The sequence below is a fragment of the Haemaphysalis longicornis genome, unplaced genomic scaffold (genome assembly GCF_048455015.1).
Source record: "Haemaphysalis longicornis isolate Haplotype H1 unplaced genomic scaffold, Haemaphysalis longicornis Haplotype H1 scaffold_10, whole genome shotgun sequence".
In the NCBI taxonomy this organism is placed as follows: Eukaryota; Metazoa; Arthropoda; class Arachnida; order Ixodida; family Ixodidae; genus Haemaphysalis; species Haemaphysalis longicornis.
Genome location: NW_027526204.1, coordinates 116,258,998 through 116,269,992, shown reverse-complemented (window position 1 = coordinate 116,269,992; position 10,995 = coordinate 116,258,998). Strand labels below are relative to the sequence as shown.

The 10,995-nt window shown below is 45.0% G+C and overlaps 1 protein-coding gene across 1 annotated transcript in view; it reads left to right on the top strand.

Annotated features, from left to right (window-relative positions):
* The first annotated feature begins 1,057 nt into the window (after positions 1–1,057).
* LOC144159169 (tenascin-like) overlaps positions 1,058–10,995 on the top strand; it is a 47,093-nt gene continuing 37,155 nt past the window's right edge. The window contains exon 1 of the mRNA XM_077690495.1: positions 1,058–1,320. Coding sequence (XP_077546621.1) covers positions 1,231–1,320 — 90 coding nt within the window. The 5' untranslated portion in view covers positions 1,058–1,230. The remainder of the gene's footprint in view (positions 1,321–10,995) is intronic.

Sequence of the window (10,995 nt, the reverse complement as noted above, 5' to 3'; positions counted from 1 at the left end):
GGGGGAAAATGTGCACTTTATGCCTGAACAAACGATGCGTTTGAAGAGCGGCTGCGCATATGTTTTCCAAATGCAGATTCAAGAAAGGGTATTTTATTCGTTAATACTAAATATTTGTAAGTAGTTACATCGCATAAAAAATCTATTTCTAGTTTGTATGCATGTTTTAGTTGAACGTTCCTTGTGGGTGAGCTGCATATAGACTCATTTATCGGTATTTAGGACCATCCCACACATACTACCCGATTTAGAATTATTTGCAAGGTCATTGCCAAGTTCGTTTGATCACCAGGACATATAATCGTTCGGAACGTAACATATTCGTCAGGAAATAGTATAATCTGTACGCCAGAGCAAATAACATTGACGATGTCATTGATGTACAGAAGACCGTCTAATCTGTACACCAGAGTAAAAACATTGACGATGTCATTGATGTACAGAAGACACAGCATTGGACCCAAGACACTTCCTTGGGGCACAACATGTAACATCAAGAGAAGCTGATCGATGATCATTTATGAAAACATATTGTATCCGGTTACTGAAATATTCCGCGATATAATTCACCGAAATGGTTGGGTGAATCTTCTACTCTGCTCAGTCTTCAGATTTTAGGGTTTTCAATAATCAGTTCTGTTGATTATATATTACTGTTTGGTTGGTCGACGTTAGGTTAGGTTATGGTAAGGTTATGTTAGGTTACGGTAGGTTGTGCCTGTCAGTTTGCCATAAATAGGCTTGGTTAATCAAAGCATAGCGTCTGTAGATTGGACCAATAAAATGCATTTGGCAGTGCGAGGCAGCGACGGACGCGGTGTTATACAAGATAACGTAACGGGACGTCGTTTTTTTGGAGTGTTTATAGGGATGCCAGATGGCGTTTCCGCCAAGTGTGGAATCCAACTAGCCTGTACTTTTGTGTTATTGCAACATCGCTTCGGTTTCCGCCGCATTTCCTCTCGCATCGAACGATCTGGAACGCCTACGAGTATATCGCGACTTTCTTAAGGCGAGCTCTCCATAGTGCCGGAAGCTGGGTTCGTCGAAAGATGCAGGGTGACGCGACATCCGAAGGCGAGGCTAGCTCAGTAGCGTGCACGTCCGAGCGTGTTGGTGTCGTCAGAGTTGTCGTAGCCGCAAGTTAGGTTAGAGCGAGGTCCCGGACGGTCTCAGTCGGTCTTACTCCCTGTACGCGGTGTGTCTTCTGCAGCATAGCAGACAGGCGGCATGGCGCGTTGCATTGGAAAACTGGCACCGTTTCTCATCTCGACGATATTAACGCTAAATGCGAAAGAACAAGGAGTCAAGAACAGCGGGGTAAGTTGGACCTTTGTATTTAAGCGTTATTTTTGCTAATGTTGCATCGGATACGGGAAGCACCGATCTTCCGGCAGCGGCAGTGTTGCGGCGTGGGCTGTTCCCCTAACTATTGAATCGTTGTTTGCTTCAAAATAAATACACTTTTATACGCGCCAACGTCTGTCTGCCCGTACCGAGGAAGCAGAGAGCATGACTGAGCAGTGTCGTTTACTGCGACATCGCTATAGTATCGGAGGGATACCTTTGAGTGTCCGTATTCCTATATCAATATACGTTTGAAAAATAGATTTGTATATCTGTAGTTAAGTGGCTTTACGCAGTGCTGGGCAGTATCGCGATACTAGGACATCAGGATAGCGAAATATATTTATGCAGGGCGGGGCAGTGTCGCGATACAACGATATCGCTTTAATATCCTACACTCGGTGACAATTTAAGAACAAGAACACCTCATGTAGTGTACCACTCCGCCGAAGCACCGTACCCGTGACGTCAGTGCGCGCGCGTTTTGAAAGAGGATCGCGGTAAATGCGTGACATCGTGTGCTTTTCTCAACGATTTTATTTGTCGTCGCTGCAGTAATTTATAGGCAGATTAAGTCCGAAAAGTCATGAAAACGACTCTTGTCCGGTGTGGTTATTGTCTGCGTGTGCTGGCGGTGATTCCTATCGGTTGTTTATCTTCCGTCTATCATTTTAGAAGGAATCGATTGTCCACACTTTACCCCACCAGTTTGTGGATGGCGCGAGATTTTGTAATTATGACATACGAGTGAACAAATAAGTATTAATATAGCGCATAAAACAGCGAGTGTGTCCTTGATTTTTATAAGATTCACCATGTTACAAAGATCGACGCAGTTGGGAAGTACTCGTCCTGAACCATTAATTTCGCGAGGAACGCAACACTATGCCAGTTCGACGATGACGCGGAGAACAATTTTATATTTGCAGATTATGCTGATGGGTAATAAAAATGGCATCAAACACTCTTGTGTTTAGTAATGTATGCGCAAAAACCACGCCCATCGGAGGTGCACATAGGTAGCACACTGTTTGTAAAAAGAAAAACAATAACAGAGATCCTCCTTTCAGATCACTGTGAAAAATACCTTCGCTTCTGCTTCGGTATTACGTGAGAGTTTACTACTTTCTATACCTAGTTATTGCTTCTTACATGTGCATTGCCTATGCACTGCGTCATTTCTACGACTGTCATTATTATAGCGCTGTTACGCGTTTCTTTACGTTATCTTGGCAAGAAAGCCTGCAGTTTACAGGAAGCGACCATGAAGTGTCTGCACGTAAAAATCGTGCTTCACTTAGCTGCACATTTTTGGAAAAAAGCGCGTTTACCCTTAGCTCTGCTCAAGTCTCAACGCAATGCAATTCTTATCGAGTCTACGCGGGCGTTTCCAAATGGATGGTAAATTCTCCATTCCTGAAAAATGCTCTTTCGCAGATGCCATGGCAATTGCGATTTTGGCAATACCAATATAGGTTATACAGGCTATTTCACTTCTTCCAGATTGTTATACGCCCTAACAAACGGCATTTGGAGTGTCATTTTACGATACTGGCGAAACTGCGTGTAGAGGGAAAATTTTTTGGCGTCATAGTTAGAGCTCACCTTTTTATGCCCATTGCTTGAATTTACATCTTCTGGGCCAAGCTCAAAGAAATCTCAGTCCAAACAGGAAAAACGCTTGCTTTTCTCTTCATTATTCGTGGGAGTGAATTAGACACACATAATTTGGCTAGAGAACCACCACTTATAAACAGAATTTGTTTTTCTTCCCTTTTGCGCTTAAATGTTTATGAATGGAAAGTTCTAGTGTATTCTATGCAAATTCAAGTGCCAAAAACAAGGGCATGATGCAGACTGTCTCACTGGTAAACATACTCATGTATAAGAGCTTGAGGTACCAATTTACAAATATGAAAGTGGTATTAGAACCCAGAAACATTAGCAGGCTCCTCCCACGCCCCAACCAAAATAAATTGGGCTAAAGTATGTTGTGTAGTTATTACATCAAGCTTTACTGAACACCAGAATGCAGAGTGCGACCGGTGATTCCCTGCAGGCCTTCGATCTGGATTTACGACTAGGGCACTACCGCAGCTGTATGAAGAAGATCGCAGGGCCCGTACACAGTTTTGTTCAATGTTTCCTCGAAATTATCACAATAATGCCCTCCTAAGACCCTCGACATGTCACATTTCTCTCTGAAGTATGCTTTACACCGCAGATGTTGAAACAGCTGGTTGCACTACTGTTCAGCTGCTTATTTATATACGTGAGGCACTTTGGACAAACTTGACACTAAGTCTTCTTTATCACATCAAAACAAAGTTGCATTTATTGAAAGCAAAGTTGCATTCAATGACCTCCCCAAGCCCATAATATGACAGTCACATTTATTCGTGTCTAAAAATGAGCCTGAGACTATTAGACATGCATTCGTTATAAGCAGTGTACGTCTACATGCACAAAACTCGCCACGGCTGTTATTTTGATACCATTGAACACGACACCAAGCCAGGGATGTGTTGCGAAATTGCAACTGCACAACCAATTGTAATTTTTATTACATCTTACATACATTGAATTACACTGCAAGCTTTGACTTGACATCACATACAAGCACACCTTTAGTGACACGAAAATGTACACATCCTCAGCGAAAGAACAAAACATCTCATACGTGGCGCTGCAATGAGAAGCCCATTCAAGCAACAAGTAACATATCATGCCACTTAGAACACTGCAGTGATTTACCATGCACCTTACTTCCAAATGGTGTCGGTATAAAGGGGCTTAGTGAGATGGTTATACAAGTTGTTTTTTGCCTCAGCACCTCGGAAACTCTTCATTGCTAGCAGTTTTAAATGAAATAAAATCAAAGAACTAGAAATATGGTTGCAGGTCACGTAATGCTGCAAGACAACTTCAAGCTTATGCGCAGAAGGTTCCTACTCATCAGGCACAACGCCACAAATTAAACGTAAAGAGAACAATACGACATGAGCACATTTTCTGCCGCAGCTAGTTATCGTAGCAGCCATTAAAAAAATTCTGTACGGCCACGAGGCGCATTCCCCTCGTTGAAGCTTGTCGCTGAAAATTTCAGGTAGTCCGTTGACTTAATCACACAGCCTTGCCCTGGTGGCATTCAACATATCTTGTGCATTGTTGCAACGTGTTGGCAATCGTGCCAAGGGTAGAAGAGTGTATTGTGGAAAGACAGGGCGCACATGCTAGCAACGTCGAAAAATTTGTTGGTTGGACGTGACAAATTCCGCCCATCTTGTCTTGGTGTGGTTGGTTTGTCGTATTTCACATTTCATTTGCATTTTGAGTCCCAGGTTTTTTATATCTCCAGCAACTCGGGAGTGACAGCTAAAGTGGAAAACTAAGCGTGAACAGGTTTAGATTGATAGAGATTTGGATGATCACGTTTCATGTGTTTGTTGTTCATTTGCCACTTCTGGCTCCAATTCATGGCCCTTGTCAACCACTTTGTCACCATCCTGCGGATGGGCACTTCGATCGTTCCGGAAAAAAGTCCTTGAGTCGTTTCAGGTTTCCGTCCCATTGCTGTAAGTGCATGCAGTCACTCGCTTGGAGTATAGCAGCATATTTGAGTTGCACCTTTATGGGATTCAGAAGCCAGTCACATCCGCAGCACCATAAAAGTATGTGTCTTTGACAGCCAAAGTTGCATGTGTAAATTAATCTGCTACTGCACTTGCCTGAACTGTATTAGTGTCTGGCCCAATAGCATTGAAGACCATTCATTTGCATGCAAGCTGGCTAAATTGTGCCTGCCGGCTCAAGATGTTTCTCCAGAGCACTGAACCAAGCCAGCAATGACAATCTCCCAACAAACAGTAAGTTAGCCTAATATTAGTAAGTAAGTTAGCCTAAACAGTAAGCTAGTTAACAGTAATATAGTCGTGCGGGCAGAACAGCCATTCTTACTAGAAAAAGAGACTTCCTTAAAATTGTTGACTGCAAGCTTGGGGAGATGGTGGTTTCTCCCTGGTCGATGCAAAAATGAGCGGGAAGCTTTTCTGCTTCCATTGCGTGCATTAACCCGACAAGGCGAAAGCTCGTACTGACCTGTTTTCTGCCCCACAAACAGTACCACGTTATATAACGGGAAATGTAATTCTACTGCGTAAAGCGTCAGTGACAAGGGAGAGCAGAGCCAGACACTCTCAACTTGTACGTTAGTGTTCGTTTCATGGGACAGTGATAGAATCCAGGTGGACCCGGGACGTCAGTGGGGTGCCGCCCCAAAACACATGGTGGCATGGCACGCCTCAAGCTCACCTGAACCACTTCTGCGTTACCGGGGGCTTCTGGCAGCTGCTGATTAGATACGGTGTCAAACGTCTTTTCTGACCATGGGCTAGTGTATTTCTCAGAATTAATCAGCATGGCTCGTGTGGAAAGAAAGACCAGCAATCGCCGGATAACGAATCCTGACGCTGTTCAGAAACCTCAACTCGTTTAAAAGGTAAACAAGACCGTTTGAAACCTTGAAACCAACACTGCTGACGTGGTCGCATGCAAACATATCAAGGCAAGTATTGAGCGTGAGGCCACAAAGATAGGTAGGCGGGAGGCAGCCGAGCATAAAGTTACAGAGCGTCGCCTCACTAGTACAAGATTGTCTTTTCAATATTGCAATATTGTGTAACCATCCCCCTTACTGTTGTTTCATATTGGTCAGCCCTACATTGTTGAGCAGCCATGTAAACAACCTTGGTATTGTTCCAGAAAAAAAAGTTGAATTCTGCCTTCATAAAGCAAACATAGTGGGAGAAGCACAGGTGGAAAGCTCGCTGTAGGGCAGACCGCTATTCACCATTTGGTGGGCTCGAAAAGAGCCATTTGGAGCTTCGGAGCTGAAGACTGCAGCATGGTAAGCCTCACTCCATTTGCTCGACGCCGGAAAGATCGTCCTCTGCACTCCCACAGCTGTCGTCATCTTCCTCCCCGAGGCTGAGGATGATTGGCTCCACATGTTCCCTGAAGCCACGCGCCTTTCGGCGCTTGTCCTGAATGCCAATGACGTGCTCAACAGCCATGGCCCAGTAGTTTGGAGAAACATTCTCAGCTGCTGTGATGAGGAGCTTCCGCACACTGTCAATCTTGAAGTCCGTGTTCAGCCTAGTAACTTCACCTCGCCGTGGTATGGTGGCAACCTCAGAACGACGCACCCAGCCTTTTCTACCGCGACATCAACTCTTAACTTCACAAACTGGTCTTTCACCATTGCCACCAGTTCAAGAAGCTGCTTCTTTGTCATCGTTGCTTCACAGGGGATACTTTGTGATGTCAGCCAGGCTAGTATGTCAGGCTTGCATAAGGACATAGTTGGGACAGTCTCCCGGCGCCTGGAGTGGTAGGACGCGTTGTCCATAACGAAAACACTACCCTGGGGCCGCTTGTGAGAACAGAGTCAAACCAAGCCTACAAATGCTCGCCGTCCATTTCCTCGTCATAGCCTCCCGACTTCGTTCCTTTGAAGACGGACAGACAGCCGTCAACCAAGCCGTCCTCGTTGCCGATGTAGGTGACTATCAGCCGCGTTCCTCTTCCAGATGGCTGTTTGAGCCCAGTTGTCAAACCACGCTGGAAAACGTCCTGAGGCGATTTCACTGTCTCGTCCCTCCAAGCTTTCGTCACGGTGTGGCAAGCGTTTACCCAAGTTTCGTCTGTGTAGAACACCTTGCGGTGCTGCTGCCTGTACTCAGCGATCTGACGAAGGTACCTCTGCCGCCAAATCAGCACGTCCTGACGCGCGATCATCATCGAGTTTCGTTTCCGTTTCTAGAAGACGAAGCCGATGTCGCTCAGGAGGCGGCGGATGGTCCACCTTCGGAGGCTGGGGTGAAGGCTCACTCTTCCGAAATTCTTCCGGAATCATCTGCGCAGTAGGAGGCTCGTTGCGCCGGAAGAGGTCGTGCACAATGTTTCTCAGCGCGCACAAAGTGAAGCCGTCATACATCGCAGTGCGGCGTCTGCGGTTCTCGCTTCCGGGCCCTTTCCGCGAAGGTGTTGTCATCTTCCCGCCCGTCGCCTTCGCTTTGGATTTGATGTCCGAAATCGTCCGGAAAATGACACCGATGTGCTCACTTGTCGTGCGGCAAGTTTCTGTCGCGCCAACGTGCGGGTGCACCTCTCGCAGCTTCATGTAGACGTTCAAAACTGTATGTTGAGCGTGGAGACAAAGAACAATGCCGCTGCAGTTCTTCCTGTACAGATGCTTCGGCGTTGATGGGCTTTTGAGTGAGGGGAACTCGCCCCAGACCGCAAACGCACCGAAGAGTCTGGAGTAGAAGAAACAGTAACAAATGCGGCTGCAGGTGGAACTGCGTAGTCATGCTCCGCCAAAACATCGATTTCTTACGAGACGTCCATGTAGGAGAATGAGATGGGGGAAAATATGGGGACAAAAATACAGGGCGCGAAGCAAACAGGCCACTGTACGCTAATACTCCGTAATTTCAAAGCTAGTGAATAATGCATACGTGTGTAAAATACAGCACGTAAGCCATAAAAAGTAAACTGATCTTTGTTATTTTTTCTTGATAAGGTTCTGTTTGGTCATTTTTGCACCGGGTTTTGACTCGGAATGGAAATTTTGTTATGATATTTTTACGTTTTGATACACGCTAGTTGTGGTAATGTATCTCACATTATAGTTTTAAAATCGCAAGAACATTAAGTTTAGTCGTTTTGTTTTGGGGGGTTCTTTTATTTTATTTTTATTTATTTTTAAAATATTCGCAGTAACGCGCTCTGCGCCGAGTGGAGGAACAGCCGGTTGCGGTGATGAGGCGCAAGGGGAACTTCCATTGCCGTTCTTAAGTTGTAACCGAGTGTAGAGAGGTTTCAGTATCCGTGCTTCTCCAACGATATGATTGTATCTGTACGCCTGCACGGATATACATTCAAAAGTATATTTGTATCACAGTAATGAAATACTCTTAATGTTCATCGAATATATCGAGATAATCTGGCAAGTTTAGTCACCTCGTGGATTTAATTTTCGCCAAACAGAACACACCCACCCTGTATTCTGAGTCCTTCCTCCACTCGAGCCGCCAGTGGAGGAGATCCTTGAAATCGATTTCGCCATGCATATTCATTGCAGAATCCTCTCCGCGGCCGAGTGGAGGGTGCAAACTGAGGGGAGGAGGAACCCATAATACGGCCCCCAATGTTTTATTTAGTTTTCTTAAAAGGAGAGACAACCGATTTTTGTGAAGCATATTTCCTCTGTCCCAAATGCAATGCATCACTTAAAACACTCTAAACCGGAAGGGTTTGGCTACTAGTTCCTTAAAATCTTGGAAATCAGAATTTTTAGATCTACTAGCCATATTATTTATAGATCTACCAGACTACATATTCCGCGACTTTGCTAACGCGTTTGATACAGTGTCTCTCGAATTATTGCTTCTAAACTTTCAAACCTGTGCCTACACCCTAACGTACTTGCATGGCTGCACTGTTTCCTGACTAACCGTTATCAATTTTTAAATGTTATTGCCACTAATTGGCCTTTTACTCCAGTTAATTCAGGGGTTCCACAAGGCTCCGTTTTGGCACCATTCCTGTTTTTATTATACATAATATGATGTACCAACTAATATTTCTTCATCTATCAGCCTTTTCGCCGACGATTGCGTGATATACAGGGAAATTTCCACTGATTCTGACGCTATAGCACTACGGTCTGATGTTGACCGTGCTTTGCAGTGGTGCGATCCCTGGAAAATGAAGTTTAATATTAATAAGTGTAAAAGTATGCGCATTTCTTGAAGTAAGACTCAAGCATTCTGTTACTCTAATAACAATGTTCCTCTTGAAGGTGTCCCGTCCTATAAATACCTAGGCGTGCACACATCATCTACCCTGTCCTGGAAACTCACATTAATTATGTTGTTTACAGCGCCATCGTGCGTTAGGGTATCTCCAAAGAACCTTTAATCAGGCTACTTCTTCTTTGAAGTTTCTTCTCTAGAAAACATTAGTTCGTCCAAAATTGGAGTATGCGGCCAGCGTTCGGGATCCGACCACGGCGTCCGTGTGTTCCGAGTTAGAAAGCGTTCAGAATCGAGCCTCGCGTTTTATACTTTCAAATTATCACCGCACATCCAGTGTTACGTCTATGACAGCAAGCCTATCTTTGCCCCTTCTTGAACATTGAAGAAAAGTGTTCCGTTTATGCTTGTTCCACACGATTTATTATTGTAATCCCATCCTCAGAAGCAGGCTATTGTCCAGTCCATCTTATATGTCGTCCCGGATGGACCATCATCACAAAGTTCACGTTCCATCGTGTCGCACAAACCTGTTTCAGGATTTCTTTGTACCCAGAACTTGTGCACATACCCAGCTTTCTCGCTCAAAATTACAACCTCTCGGGAACCTAGCAAAATCACTTTAGGAAAATAATATTTGGCATAAAGCTAGAAGCCAACGTGAAGATAAAAAAGCTAAAAGAAGATTTCAGGTTTCTGACTATTTTTTTGTGTAATTCGCTATCAAATCTAACTCCCCATGCATTTCTATGGGATAGTTGCCATGGCTCAGGAACCCAGTCGCGCAACGTGTGCGACTTGAAACTGTGCACAAAGGAAGTATTCACCCAAGTATTAGCTCTGCAAAAGAACTTTTCATGTGGCTAAAAAATTGCAGAGTAATCACTGCTATGAGCGGGAAAGCTGCACATGAGTTGGAATCGCTTTCCTCGGTCCGTAGCTGAAATCGGAATGAGATTGCTTTTCGTTCAGCTATAACCAACCTGTTTTCATAACAAGCTGTTATTTGTATGGTATAATGTTCCTGTTTCGCTGCTTTTGTCTGGGAGGAATCGGCCACGAACGCTTAGAGGGGGAGCACATCTCGGTGGCCTGAGGTCAGGCAACGCGCGGCGGATAATTATTGCTTTGCGAGGGAGCATCAGCGGTACAAACTCTTCGACATGATAGCTGCTTCACCATTCCCGAACATATGCCCTTGACATCTGCCGCCTAAATGATCTAGTCTGCGTCACCGGGCACCACGTGATACTGCAGTGCATCCCTGCACACTGCGGCATCATAGGCAACGAAAAGGCAAATATATATGAGGCTGCCGAAAGAGGATTGCGACTGTAGAACGTAAGGAACATTTTCTTCACGAAGCACGACGCCTCAAGACTAGCCAAGGAACTTGTTTTCACGGAAAGAAGCACCTTCTGGTCTCTCCCGAGTAACCAGGAGTCATTCCTGCGTCCTGTAGCTCCTACTTCGGCACTGAGGTTACCGGAGCGACTTCCACGTCGGGTAGAGATTTTATTCCATTGATTACGTCTCAACGTAGCGTTCAGAAATACCTACCGGTATCGCCTTGGCCTAACCTCGAACCGGTATTGCGACAACTGTGTTACACCGGAAACAGTCGAGAATATCTTACTGAAGTGCACTACATGTGATCGAGTGCCTCGACCACAGTTTCCTAACTTTAAAAGCACTTCTGGGACCATGGTGGCCATCGCCCTCGTCTCAACGGAAAGTGCTAGCCAAATTATTGGGATACCTCGATGACATCGGTGTCGCTGAGCTGATATAAGACCAGAACATCCTTGCACTCTGCAACCGTCTATAGAGT